This window comes from Ciconia boyciana, chromosome 9 (assembly GCF_034638445.1).
Source record: "Ciconia boyciana chromosome 9, ASM3463844v1, whole genome shotgun sequence".
Classification (NCBI taxonomy): domain Eukaryota; kingdom Metazoa; phylum Chordata; class Aves; order Ciconiiformes; family Ciconiidae; genus Ciconia; species Ciconia boyciana.
The window spans coordinates 25,951,466-25,965,754 of NC_132942.1; the positions used below are offsets into that span (position 1 = coordinate 25,951,466).

The 14,289-nt window shown below is 35.7% G+C and overlaps 1 protein-coding gene across 1 annotated transcript in view; it reads left to right on the plus strand.

Moving 5' to 3' along the window:
• Positions 1-14,289, plus strand: part of SLC7A6 (solute carrier family 7 member 6) — a 31,576-nt gene that overhangs the window by 6,768 nt on the left and 10,519 nt on the right. Inside the window, exons 2-5 of the mRNA XM_072872054.1 lie at positions 89-661; positions 4,399-4,524; positions 6,342-6,486; positions 9,027-9,150. Of these exons, the coding sequence (XP_072728155.1) occupies positions 130-661; positions 4,399-4,524; positions 6,342-6,486; positions 9,027-9,150 (927 nt within the window). The 5' untranslated portion in view covers positions 89-129. The remainder of the gene's footprint in view (positions 1-88; positions 662-4,398; positions 4,525-6,341; positions 6,487-9,026; positions 9,151-14,289) is intronic.

Genomic DNA, 14,289 nt, shown 5'->3' on the forward strand with positions numbered 1-14,289 from the left:
AGGGTAAAAAGGTAGAAAGAAGATTTGGCAAGAAAGTCCTGGAATAAAAAAATTTATAATGATTTCATCTGTCTATGTTTTGTTTTAGATTGTGATTTGGAGTCGTGGAGAATTCACAGTCTTCCTACAATGGGAGAAAGGACAGATTGTATGAAGTCGCATAGTTCACTGGCTGAGTACAGCCCTGTCAATAAATCAGACAGGACAGATCCAAGTGACAGCTGTGACATGCAGGATGGAAACCAAAATACAATGCAACTGAAGAAAGAAATATCTTTGATAAATGGCATAAGCCTTATAGTAGGCAACATGATTGGTTCAGGTATCTTTGTCTCTCCCAAAGGAGTTCTCATCTACAGCAAATCTTATGGATTGTCTCTAATAATTTGGGCAATCGGAGGGATTTTTTCAGTCTTTGGAGCACTCTGCTATGCTGAACTTGGAACCACTATTACAAAGTCAGGAGCCAGCTATGCATATATCTTGGAGTCTTTTGGGAGCTTCATTGCTTTTATTCGTTTATGGACCTCACTCCTAATTGTTGAGCCAACTAGTCAGGCAATTATTGCCATCACCTTTGCTAACTATGTAGTTCAACCTTTCTTCCCTTCTTGTGATCCTCCATATTTGGCTTGCCGTCTCATAGCAGCTGCTTGTGAATGTAAGTATTTCTTGAAATGTACTATGGTAATTTTTTATCCAGGGTTAAGCTTTTGTTAAAACAAATCCTACCAAGTCCCAGAGTTGTTGCATACTGAATCTGCAACGGTTTGAGTTACAGTGGGGAAAAGAACAATTTCCAGCACATTAATAACTTGCAGGTATTCAGTCAGTGAATTACCATTTTCTCATTCAGAAGCAGAACAAGTATTTAACTCTTCCAGGTTTACTTACATGGGAAAAATGGGGGGAAAAGTTGGTTTTCCCTTAGAGAGGTATATTAAATCAAACCTCAAGATACTCTTGGTGTGGTCTAAGAGTTGTTGCAGAATAGCTCTTACGCTATGAATTCTGCTGTAATTTATTTTACAATAGCTTCTCAATGTAGACATGCTTTAGTAATTACTCTGGTAGGGTTCCAAAGATCATTAATTCAAGATTATTCTTTATGCTCATGATTAACAGTAACATCAAAAAGTTGTAAAGCTTTTTGGAAAAGCATAAATTTTGTGTGCACATAAAACATCGAAATGTTTGTAATCAGATAGCTAGCTCTGTTAGTCAATATGAACACTGTTCACATGCTTCAAATCAAGAGAATGAAACTCTATGAGTGTACTGTGTGTCTTAATTTTAGGTATTTCTTATTAAAAGTGTTTATATACATATTTTACATTTCCAGTAAACAGTGAAAAAAATATTTCAGAAAGTCTGTATGGCCATACTTTGTCATGTACTGATCATCATCACTGTGTGCTGTGGAGTCTGCCATTCCGATTGACCTGATACTTTTATCATAAAGCTAATGCAGAACTTGGACTTTTTTATTGCCAACAATATGCTACAGGGTGGAGATGTGCTGCTCCTTGCTGGTTCCTTTTTGAGGCAACAGGGAGTCTGTTGAAATAGCTCTAATGTTCCTTATTACAGTTGTCTATGTAAGACTAGAAGAGGGGAAAGACAGAGAGAGCAGTAGTGTGTGCTTCAAATATTTGACCTCTATAACTAGTTATGAACATTATAGCTTCCCCTTCCATTTTTGTAAGTTAATTTGTTACTGTTGGGAAAGCACTAATGTGCTGGTCCAGGTCCAGGCAGTGGGAAGAATAATCACAAACTTCTTCCAAAAAATCTGTTGGCTTACTCAGTTCTGTTCCCTCCATCTCCCTCCTCCCTTCCAAATGTGTGTCTGCATTTTGTTGTGACAACTTCAGGAAAGAAATGAAGGACCTGTAACGTCACATTCACATTCCTTAAACAGATACTGTCCCAAGGTATCCTGGCACAGGTTCAGGAGTGTGGGGGAATCTGCTCTTCTGTTTAAGGTATCTCATATCTGACAGGAGTTAGCCCATATAAAAAGCAGTTTATCAAAAAGCAAGAAATTAAGACAAAGTGATTCGATTAAAATGGTTATGCAGTAGATGTAGAAAGACAATGGGATGTCCTCTACACTTGCTGCTAAGAGAGGGGATTTAGCACCTTTTTCTTTAGTGGAGACATGTGAGAGCAAGATCACTCTTATGTAGGTGGAACAACTTACTTCAACGGTCCATTTTATGGTTTAAATGCTTGTTCTGCCCTGCTCTAGGTGTCAGTGCTGAGACTCTTACTCCTGCTCTACAACTTCATTTAGCTGTTCCTGTTAAAGCCTATGCTTCTCCCTGGCCTGGCAAGGCTGATGTTGTGTGTCAAATCCTTAGCTCTGGACATGATTAATACTTTATTAATGAAACTGCTGGGACTAGAAGGCCGAACATTGGTTAGGTACAGATTGTATGCGAGAATGGGTGGGTTTGTTGTGGGGTTTCTTTTTGTTCTTTTTTTTTTTTTTCCCCAAACTAGTAATAACAATACTAGATCTAGTGTGAGATCAGTCTTAGTGTTATACAGCATTACTTTGTCAATGGGGGTGGCATCTGGCGCTACAGAACTAACCTTGACAGTTCTCTAGAACTCTAAGCAGCTAAATGATAATTAAGTTGAAGAAAACATGAGAGAATAATTTTAGTAAAAGAGAGAGGGAGGGGATGTGGCTTATTCAGATTCTTGATTATTTTTACTTTTAAGATATCAGAGACAGAGTAGCATTTCATCTGAAGTAGAGACCAACTCTAACTCACTAAAATAAGGAGTTAATAATAATTACTCCCAATGAAAGTTGCTTAAAAAAATTAAAATTAATGGCTGAAATAAACCCTGTGAGCAAATACTCCATAGATAATACCGATCATTAATACTGAAGAGCAGAGACCAAGCAGAGTTGTTTTTTTCCTGAGGGCTCTTTGGGAGCTGCAGCAGTCCTGACTTTTGAAATTTGATACAACTGTTTTTTTCCCCTCATCTGGCCAAGCTCAGTGGAATCTTGTTCAGCTATTCTACTTGGCCAGGCTGTCTGGTATACTAGTGCCATGCTTTTGAGATCATTACCTTTCTTTTGTTATCTTTTTTAAATTATTACTTTTCTATTTGGTAACTGTGCAAAGTAAATTTTTATCTTAATAGTCTCGCATTATTCTTGGATTAGGAGAAAGGAAATAATTTATCACATCTTTTCATTTCATTTTGGTCTGCTACTACTTCACTCCTTAAACAATCAAGTTTAGTTTTTATATATATGCATATTTAAAATACATAGAACAAGAAAATTGTTTGGAAATAAAAAGTACTGTAGAATATAACCACTTTTTTACTAGCTAGAGAAAAAAAAGAGATTTGGGGAAAATATTTAAGCTTCTGGATTGGAATCAGTGATAATCTGGGTAAGAAAAATATGCACTGAATTAGTATTTTGTTCAATTAATAATACTGAAGATACTGAATCCTATTCAGTATTCAACATTTGAGTTCAGGTAGAAGTTGTCTCGCTTTCCACGTGAGGAAAAAGTAATAAATGCAAAAGCAAAATGTTGAGAGCCATGAGAACAATGTATTTCAACAATAGCTTGAAAAGTGTTTAGTGGGGAAGTTGATCATATGAGTAAGTTTAGTCAGCCACTGTTACTGAAATATTTGTGAAATCTGAAAGTCTCACTTCAAGTTCCATTACAATCTAGTGAAATATGTCTAACTGATTTATTTTGGGATAGAGGGAAGAATATACTCAGAATACTCATTACTTACTAGCAGTTCTTAAAAATCCACATTAATGTTGCATTAGCTGTAAAGCATACGTTATTTGGTCAGATCTGTTCTAACCTCACTTAGTAATACCGTTTAATACAACTGGAAAAAGAGTACTGAATCACCTGTGACCATTTCAGTATTGCAAATACTCCATGGATGTTAAACTCATCCTCAGGCTAACAAGGAAGGGGAAAAAACTTTTCACACACTATTTTAATATGTTTGCCTAAAGGAATTTCTAGATAATCTTTCATTTATTAGAACAATATTGATACGTTGAAATGAATTCTGTAATGGTTTCTTTAGCTTCAGGATAGTAGCAGAATGCAGCTGATGAGGGGTAATGTTAGGAAAACGGGCATGTAATCAGAGAAGGGGAAGGTCTTTCCTTCCATCTTTTGAAACTGTGTTTAGAATATCTGTTTCCTACTATTTTGTTTAAACCAGTGTGTTTTCAGTACCAGTGTATTTTGCCTAGTTTAACCTAAGTATTAGTATAACAGGTAAGTGCATATTTAGATTATAATTTACAATCTTTGAAAAATGAATTAAACTGAATATTGTTCAAATAGTCTTTTCATTTTTCTCTTTTTCTTTTTTCCACCCCCCCAGGTCTTCTAACATTTATAAATTGTGCCTACGTTAAATGGGGAACACGGGTGCAGGATATATTTACTTATGCTAAAGTCACTGCTCTTATTGTCATCATCATAACTGGACTTGTTAAAATATGCCAGGGTAAGCTTATAAAATTAAAGCAAAGGTTTGTTTTTATCAGTTAAACTGAGTAACTGGTCTAAAGACTCTAAAATACCTCTGTATGTGTTATCAAATCCCTCAGTACAAACATAATATAGCCACTTTGAAAATATCAATAACACCAGTGTTAGGCATTATCATAATATTATATCATGAGAAGCTATCCTATCTCAGTTGACTTTGAACTGAGTAAAAGAAGGTAACTGATTGCTCAGCAATGTTGTTCAATTTATAGCCTGCAGGATGGAATAATAAAGGAAATGAAAACAGCAAAATACAATGGGAGTGGAGATAGCTGTAAATTTCTGTAAGGAACATACTACTTTACAGTGAGATCAACTGAATTTTTTTTTTTACAAAATGAATTTTGTGCAAGTCTGAAAGTGACTGAACTTAAAGTAAAAATAGATTTGTAAGAACATGTAAGTAGATTTCTGAAACAGCAGCTCTTTTTTTTTTTTCTCAAATCCTGAGTTCTATTATAGCTGTTGAGAATTAGAAAGTTGCTGAGGTTTTGGATTATTATTTTTTTTTTAATTTGTGTGTGTGTTGGGCATTATGCCTTCAAGTCAGAGGAATTCTGAACTTAGTTTTGTTCTTATTCCTTCCTTTGGGGATAATTTATTGCTGTGTGAGCTTAAAAAAACTACCCTGCTTTCAAAACTGCCATAAAGGTCTTTCCCTGGCAATCTGGCAATTTGTGTCCTTCACTCTAACTGGTTATTGTTGAAAGTCCATGAGCAAGGTAATTATTGTGAACGGAACAAGAATATGCATATGTGAGCACCATGCTGGAGTGTTTTAATCCTTAGCACATTTGCCCATCCCTTGTTTTGCAGATACTGAGCTTGTTCACTACTAAATTCCTTGGCGTTGTCTCCCTTCTGTGTTTCTCACTCAGCAGTTACTCTGCCTATGTCTGTGCCAAGGGAATAGCAATGTCTGATTAGGATAAAAAAGAGAAAGAAGTGAAGATATTTTAGAAGCCTCAAATATTTGCCTGGCCAGTTTTGATGAAGTTTAAACATTTCAGGATACATAGTACAGGGCACATTTTGGAGTTGCATAGTTACTCACCTTTCTGTATTTGGTGTTTTTTTTGTGTGTGTGTCTGCATATGTAAAATAGTCTGAATATATAAAACTGCCATTGATGAGCTTGTCTTGACTTGCTTAAAATGAAAAGATGGCACAAGTTCTCACAAATACGGTTGCAAAAAAACCCCCACTTTTTGTGTTAGCTTGGGAAAATTTTATCTCAAGTAACGATAATATTTTATGTTCTGTTAATTGTTCTCAGTTTTCTATTTTGAATAGCTAAAACTTAAACATCCATTTATGGTGGGGGTTTTTTTGTCATAGTGATCTAAAATCAACTGTAATCTTTGTTTTCTGCATAGGCTAAATGATTGAAAATTTAAAAGGATATAGAAGGATAGAGTGGATTATTTCATAAATACATATGTTATAAAAAATACCCTTAGCCTGAGTACTGTCATTGCCAGTTGTTTGTAGCTTAGTCTGAACTTAATGTTCCTGAACTTTTTGTGCTGTTGTGGACAAACTAGATGTTTAATTATAGAACAGTATCATCCACAGAGCATAACTTTTAGTAGTTTAACTGTCATGTTTATTCTCATGGCTGAAGCACAGAGTAGAATTGGAAAAAGGGCTTAATAAGCAGCTTTGAAGGAATTAGGGTTTCTGAGGAATTTTTTGTATTTGTGTGCCAAATTAAAAAAAATTACTTGCTATATTTTATTATCCTGTACTTCATTGCATCTCTTCCACACACAGGACATTCATCGCACTTTGAGAACTCTTTTGAGGGATCCTCTTTTGATATCGGAGACATTTCCCTTGCACTCTATTCTGCCTTGTTCTCTTACTCTGGTTGGGATACGCTCAATTTTGTAACAGAAGAGATCAAGAACCCAGAAAGGTAAACAATTTGAGCTTTCTAAACCTGGATAGTTCCCGAGTTGCTCGTTTTGTGGCTGTCTTTCACTAATAAGTTCTGAGTTCTGAGCTTACAAAGAAATGAGTAGAACTGCTCTATACTTAGATGGTAAGGCTGTCAACAGCCACTAGCAAAAATTTACTAGTTTTAAAGTCCCTTAAAAATAAAATTAAAAGGTAAGAATAAGTCCAGACGATTGCAGGATGCTGTATTCAGTGCTTGATAAGCTTTCAGTTCAAGATGTTGCTACTGTTTATTACAATAGGCGTTAATATTGCAGTGAAACAGTTATATAAGTGTAGTCTATTCTGTCTTTATCTGTGCAATAATTCTGTTTTCATATTTAAGAATGTTACCTTTTCCGTGAATTCATGCTCTAAAAGTGACTGACTAATCTTGTTCCATTGTGAGTCTGTAAGCAGACACCTTTATGTTAAAAATAGAATCGCATTTGATCATTTTTACTTCCTATTATAAGCAACAGCTCAGATTGCTACAACTGAAAGATAAAGAATGGAAGAGAGATTTTTTCAATTCTCTCAACTGATGTTGACTTTTGCAGTTTGTTCTGTTACCCCTGAGTTCTATGCTGTGCATTTATTTAACCAGGAAAGTTATCTATTAAAAAGATAAAATAGTGGATAAGTATTTTAACTCTAAAAATAGCTATTTTTAGTCACACTGAATTTCAGGTTGACAGTGTTTCCTTAAATTGTCTTGCAAAGATTTGTTATACATATTTAGAAGAGACGTATGTTTTGTGTTTGCGTCAGTCATTTGGTCCTTCAAATTGTTTTTTTCTGCTGAAAGAGCTCCCCTTTTGAGTGCTGTTGCAATGTCTTTTCATCTTTTTAAAGTTAGTGTATTGTTCTGTGTTATCAGTTGGATAACTCTTGTATTAGATGTATTGTTTTGAAAAATAATTTTTCTCACAGGATATTTAGCTGATGAAAATTTCTTTAGATTCATTTGCTTTACAGGCATCAGTGCCTAATACAAGCTTCGTTCTTGGTAACAATTGTAGCTGATAAAGTGAACTTCAAATTTTAGCTTTCTACATTGACAATTCTTGGAAATAATGAGGTGTTCCAGACTTCTATAAAATTACTCCAAGAATTACATATTTTTCATATTCACTTGATTCATAGTGCCCTCATGCTTGTCCAGTCAAAAGTTCCAATCCACAAGTTAAATTTGAAATAGTCCCTTGGCTTTAATCTTGGGTGATGCAAAGTCCGTAAAATGGCATTTCAGCTTTTTGTTACCTTACCTAACATTTCTGAATTAATTTCTAAGTGGTTTTCTAATTCTGTTGCTTTTCTGCGCTGAGGTTCACAGGTCTTTTACTGTGAGTGTGTAACCTGGAGGCAGAGTCAGAACTCCCAGTTACTAATTTACTGATTTATATGGGGGGTATGTGGTGTGTGTTTGTTTTTCTGCTTCCACAGCATCAGACAGGAGGAGTTTTGGGCCTCAGGAAATTTTTGAGGAAGCTTCCAAAGTGCATTTAATTTTCCTGCTTTGTTGGGTTTTTGTTGGTTTTTTTTGTTGTTGTTATTGAAAACCATGTTCATGGCAAATGCTCATCCATGTCACCATGCCACGTTTGATTTCAAACTGGGCAAATGCAAGAGTAACACTCTCCATTCTGCTTTCCCTTTTGAAACATTTGAATATCCCTGCAAGCTTTGGGGAAAGAATAAGGCTGAGAAAAGCCAAAGCCTAAAATTAAAAGTTTGCTTCTGCTCTGCAGAGTTTCTCCCTGTGGAGCTGCAGACTCAGGGCTGTGAGTTTCTCAGATTTAAATTAAATCTTATGCATTTACATCTAGAGGTTTGCAGTGTTTTCATGTTACTCTAGACGTTTTTTGTATTACTTTCTAGACATGTGTTTGCTAATAAGATAAACCACATCCAGACATTCACAGCTGTGCAGCAATTTTGGATCTGCCCTCTGCATCTCTACTTTCTGCAGTTACACAGCCCATTAGTTTGTTCTCTGCAGTGATGACTGCAGATGAGAAGATCAGGGATTTGGTTTGGTTTAGTGGATCTCCCTGCATCAATTCTAGAAGCAGGTGCTAGAAGAACAGCAGGATTCCCCAGGGACAATGAGTGCAGTGACTCAGAGCTCTGCCCCTTTGGGTTCTAGTTGTGGTAATTAACAGGGCCAGTAGGAAATAATTTAAAGCGTGTAAATTTGAAGGCTGTTATTACTGATCTGGAAACCCTGAAGTTAGGGTACTTGAAAACCAGTTGCATAGAGTTCCTTTTTACACATAACTTAAAACCTAAGTTATTGCAAAAAAATTCAATTTTTTTTTCTCCAGTATTCTATATTAGAATTTCTAGTTTTAAAAGAAACCAAACTCTTCCAGAGATACCTATTTTGAAATCTTTATTCTGTCTTCATACCTTTTATCTCTAAGGTAAAAGGATGCAAGTAAATAAGTTTATTCTGTTATTAATGGAATTTTTTTCCTGGGTAGTAGTTTTTTTGTTGTTTTTTTTTTTGTCTTACAGGAACTTGCCACTGGCTATTGCAGTGTCTATGCCAATTGTGACTGTTATCTATATTATGACCAATATAGCTTACTATACAGTGCTGGATGTCAAAGCCATTCTTTCTAGTGATGCTGTGGCAGTGGTAAGTTGACCATGCGGTATTTTGCTGTATTATTCACTTTTTACCTTTTAGGGATGCATTTCATTTTGAGGAACAAAACAGAAAAAATCCCTAGTTTATTATACTACTTCACTGAATACAGGAGGAGAGAACAACTCATCATGAATAATTTAATCTTAAATAGAAAAGTAGGTAATGAAATCACATATAATAATAATATATTATCAGATTTATTAAAACAAGCACAGATGCATCTTGTTAATGTATTTTGCAAAGATGCTAATTAGACTTGTGCACTTTGAACTGATTATAAGTTAGGCTTATTAGTACATAATTGTCTTCTCTGTTCCTTCATGCTGTAGTATTTGGAAAGCTGGAGTGGTACGCAGAACCAGTGTTGCACTGAGCTACGTTCTGTTGAGCTAATAATTGGTGCAATGCATATCTGTAAATGGATGTGTTGCAGCTTGGCTATGATAAAGTTTACCTTTGTATCTCCTTTTTAATAACTTAAATCACTGTCTTCCCAGCATTGTATTAATTCCAACAACTTTTAATATTTTGAAATTCATTATTTTTGTATATGGATGGAAGTTTGAATCCAACTAAAATATATAAGCTGCTTAAAGTAAAAGCTGGTCAAAACATGTTTTATACTTAAAGCTAATCATTAAACAAAAGTGAAGGATTTTTTTTGCCCTATAGCTAGTGAATTAATTGGATAGTTCTGGTTACTATATCCTTTAGACTTGAGACTTGGAAAATTTAATCTTCTTTTTGGTTATTTAAATTGGAGGAAAATAAATAGCTTTCCTCCTTTTAGGATTCCCAGTTGGCTTCTAAAATTTAAGTAGTTAGACAATGGACAGAGAGTTTTAAATACATCAAAATGAAGGAAGTATTCACTCTGTTCCCACAGAGGATTACTAAGATTAAAAACTGGCTTAGCAAATCAGCAAAATCTTGCTTCAGGTATTTAGGCAGATGGCCCCGCAAAAGCACTTACTTGACATTCTTTCAAACTTGAGAAATATTTATATTTAATGTAAGCTTTCAAAATAGTTTATGGTAAATGTGGGCTGTAACTTGTTATTTCAAATATAATTATGCAGATGTTTATTTCAAAATGTATTGAAAGTAAATAAATTTTAATTCTTTGCCTCTTTTTAGCTGGAATATGGAAATACAAAGTTGTCATGAAATATATTGTGAAAAACTTGGTAAAACACTTCAGAATGAAACAAAACAAGACAAGGACAGAAAATATTTAATTTTGAATCAGCATATGCTAAAGGGTAATAAAATCTCCAGGAATATTTATTTCTGTTGTAGGCTATGGTATAAAGTACCTTCCAGCAACTCATAATGGAATTTTAATTCTTGTCTAGAGTTAATTAATCCAGACAAAATTAAAAGCCAATACACAGTCCACTGTCCATACAGACTTGTGTAAAGCAATACACTATTGTTTTTTTTTTTAACAAAGACTTGGAAAATACACTCCTTTGACAGCAATGAAATTCTGCAATCCAGCCTATCCCCTAAGAGTATTCTGTGCCTCCTCTACTGCTCCTGGCCTTTGTCATCACAGAGGTTTATACAGCTGTTTGGTGAATGGGATCAGGAAAACTGATCCATCCTGAGAGATTGGGGGAATGATTCACTGTGGGCCTGTCCAATCTATGTTGCTGTACACAGCAAGTGGTAGCACTGCAGTGGCAGTGGGTGGCCAGATAAAGGAGGGACAACAGATGCCTGAACCTTACTACACATGTGAAACCCTGGCCTAAATTTTTATTATTTTATGTACACTTCATTTAGTTGTTCTTTGACATGGTTCTTGACCAAAAGTGAGTATATATTTTTTTGTGTGTGTGTGTATACATTTATGTATATACACATGCTGTGTAATTTTACATGAAATTGTAATACCCAGAGCTGGTCTTCCTTTCAGAAGAAAGGAAGACTTATGGATGATATAAATCCGTAGTCAATCTAATTGCATGCAGAGATATTGGGTGACCAGGATAAGAATGAAAAAATATGTTTGTGATTTCCAAGGTTATTAGGGGATTTACTTCTTGTGTCAGTTTTAATGAAACTTAACCGAATGAATGACCTTAGAAGTCTAGAGCTGTGCTTTTTCACTAGATCTCAGGATTGCCAAATACTTGCACTTAAAAGTTTAACTAATGTTCTATCTAAAGGCATTTTTGCTGAGACGTCTCATCAGCTGGCAAACAATGGTCTTCTAATTGCCACTACTTATATCCCTTTTAGAATGACAAGGTGAAAGTGCAGCTGAAGTTTAATACTTAACACATGACTCATTAAAGATTCCTTTTCATTGCTGATATGAATTGCCCAGTTTTATGAAACCAACTTTAAGCTTGATCTACTAATACGTTAGCAAGTAGTGTGGACCTCTGGAAGGATGTCTGTAAAATGGAAAAGTTGACATTGAGGACCTGACATGCGCAATATACATCCTTCAGGTGTATTTTACTTTGGACTACCTCTAATGAGGTCCCGTGGACTGAATGCTTACGTGTGGTTGGATTGCAGTAGGGGAGTGCAGTAGGTATGCTCTTGAAGTGCATCTTCCAAGTTAGCCTGTTCTAAAAGGGAAGCTACCTTTACCTCTGATGCTAAACAATGTGAACCAAAAAGCAGTTAAGTGGCAATAATTGGGAGAGCTGCTTCAAAAGTGCATTTGTGGTCCAGATTAAAACACTTATAATGCACCCATAGTTTTCTAGTGAATAGGTAAAAAAAACCTAATGATTGTAATGCTCTGTATTTGAAAACCCTCCTATAATACAGAAATGTAAAATTCTTCATGGTGAAATTTCTCTGGGTGGTCAAAGAGAATTTTATCAGTGGATTCTTTAAGAAGACTCAGGGCATTGTGGTCAGTTGATGAATGAAGAAAGATGAGAATTAAGCCATTAAAAAACCTAATCTGATGAAAATGAGCCACTTTGATCTGCTCACATATTCTACATGTGATATATGATACAGATTGCTACAGTTTCCTCATTGCTCTCTATGTAGCTGCAGGGTGAAAATTACAATAATGTTTTTTTAAAGAAATATGGTAGTAATATTGCTGCATTTTAGAGCCTTTTGTGTAGTAAAGCAACAGTTAAATTTAATCTTTCCTTGTTGCTATTTTTGGAAGGAATGGAGTAGCTTTCTCCTATTCATTTCAGTCAAGAGGCTTTGAGCTGGAAAGGGGGGGAAGCTATTTCCAGCTTCTAAATGGTGAGAGTAAAAGTTATAAGTAAAAGAAATGCTAGTAACAGTGTATCTTTGCACATCACCTTGCATACTGTTTTTCTTGGTGGCTGGGAGGTGAAAGAAGTCTTACCAAGGGGTGCTATGGAACAAAATGATAAAATGTCCTTCTTTTACTTCAGTATTAGCTTCATTGTGATATAGTCCCAGTGTTGGGGCTAAGAAATTCATTTTTTAAAGCTCTTTTTTGTTGAAGTAATTTAAGTAATACAGCAACAGCTAGGTTAGAAGTTCTGCAAATGCTCTTCAGATCGTTGCTGATCATGTAAAAATCACTTCCTTTTTCAAAGATTCCTGTCAGAGTTTCACAGTTGACTTCTGTTTTACCTCCTTATACAAACCATCACAACCCTTTAAGTTTTATGCATATGAAGCAGTTACTCTGTAGCATAAACAAAATAAATAAATAAAAGCAGAAATTTTATCTCACCTTCCCCCGTCACTGAACAACTATTTTTTTGCATCTGAGAGCGCCGTTGTATTTTTTGTTTGTGAAGAGGGCAGCTGGCTCCCCAAGCACTTTTTGAGCTGCTTCATCTTCTAACAGGAAAGAACGTACTGCCAGTGTATCGCTTGTTACCCGCTTCCTGTGTTTAGTCATGTCTGGGGTTTTTTGATTGAGTTCATACAATTTGGCAGCTTATTTCTTTTACTTGGAAAAGCTAAAAATGATTCCTGGTTGAAGCAAATGGTTGTCCTGCACAGCCAGCTGTCATCTTTCTTGGAGCTGTGCAGCTTTGTCTGTAGATTGGGAATAAAGATGACAACTTCAGCTGCATCTTTGAATACCATCTTGTGAGTCCAGCATTGATCAGTCCAATTTACCCTGGTGTACTTGTATTCTAGAGCAGACTTGCTTTGCTTCGATATGCCCTCTCGCTCAATGAAACAGGAATGTGGGAGGCTGTGTGTTTTAGCTGTTTTATTCTTTGGTGTATAGTTTAAGAAACAATGAGCCTCTTTCTTCTAACTGAATTCAGCCAGAAATTCTTAAGTTACTCTTAGACCTTCTGGGTATTACTTCTATTCCTTCATTTGGCCAGTCACTGGCTTTGTTTCTGAAGAGGAAAATCTGTGTCATGTCCACCTTCTTTGCTTGCACTGGCACCTTCCAGTAAGGTTCCTTTGGATGAAATGCACATTCTGTACCTTATAATGGAAGAACTCTTCATTAGGGACAGGCAGTTGCTTTTAGAAGAGACCTGCTTAGTAAGTCGTTGCCTTCTTTCTTGGAGCTAGCTGTAACTCACTACCAATGCAGCACTCCTGTTGCCACTCTGTCTTTGGAGGCCAAGCTGAAAAGTTGAGCCAGAACTTGAAAGAGTGCTACATAATATTTTCAATATGAGAAAGATAAGAAACTTTGGAAAACACTGAACCCTTATTCTACAGCTAGCTATTAAAAATGCTAAGAACAGGATAAACACCTGAGAAGATTTAGATGAAATGTCTTCAGCACCTCCGTGAACACATAAATGAAACTGTTTTACTGTTGGAGCTGGCATCTGTAATCTTAATGTGGGCCATGCAGAAGAGACATGTTACATGCAGTAGACATGCAGTATATTAATGCAGTAGAGTAGTGCTGTTTTCTCTTACCATAAGACTGTATTGAGTGACCTAAGATGAAGAGAGAATTTCATGCTGGACCTTGCACTGCACTGGAACCTTTTTCTCCAGGAAAAGGTGTTGCCAAGGAGAGAATTGTGTCTGAGTAGAATCGATCAACAGAATGGTGGCTGAAACAAGTATACAGGAAACCTGAGCATTTAAATTGCTTTCTTTTGCACCTTTTACAATTTTCTGACTCTGTTTTCAGTTGATGTGCACTCTCTTTCCTTTCTTTAATATATGTGACCTTAA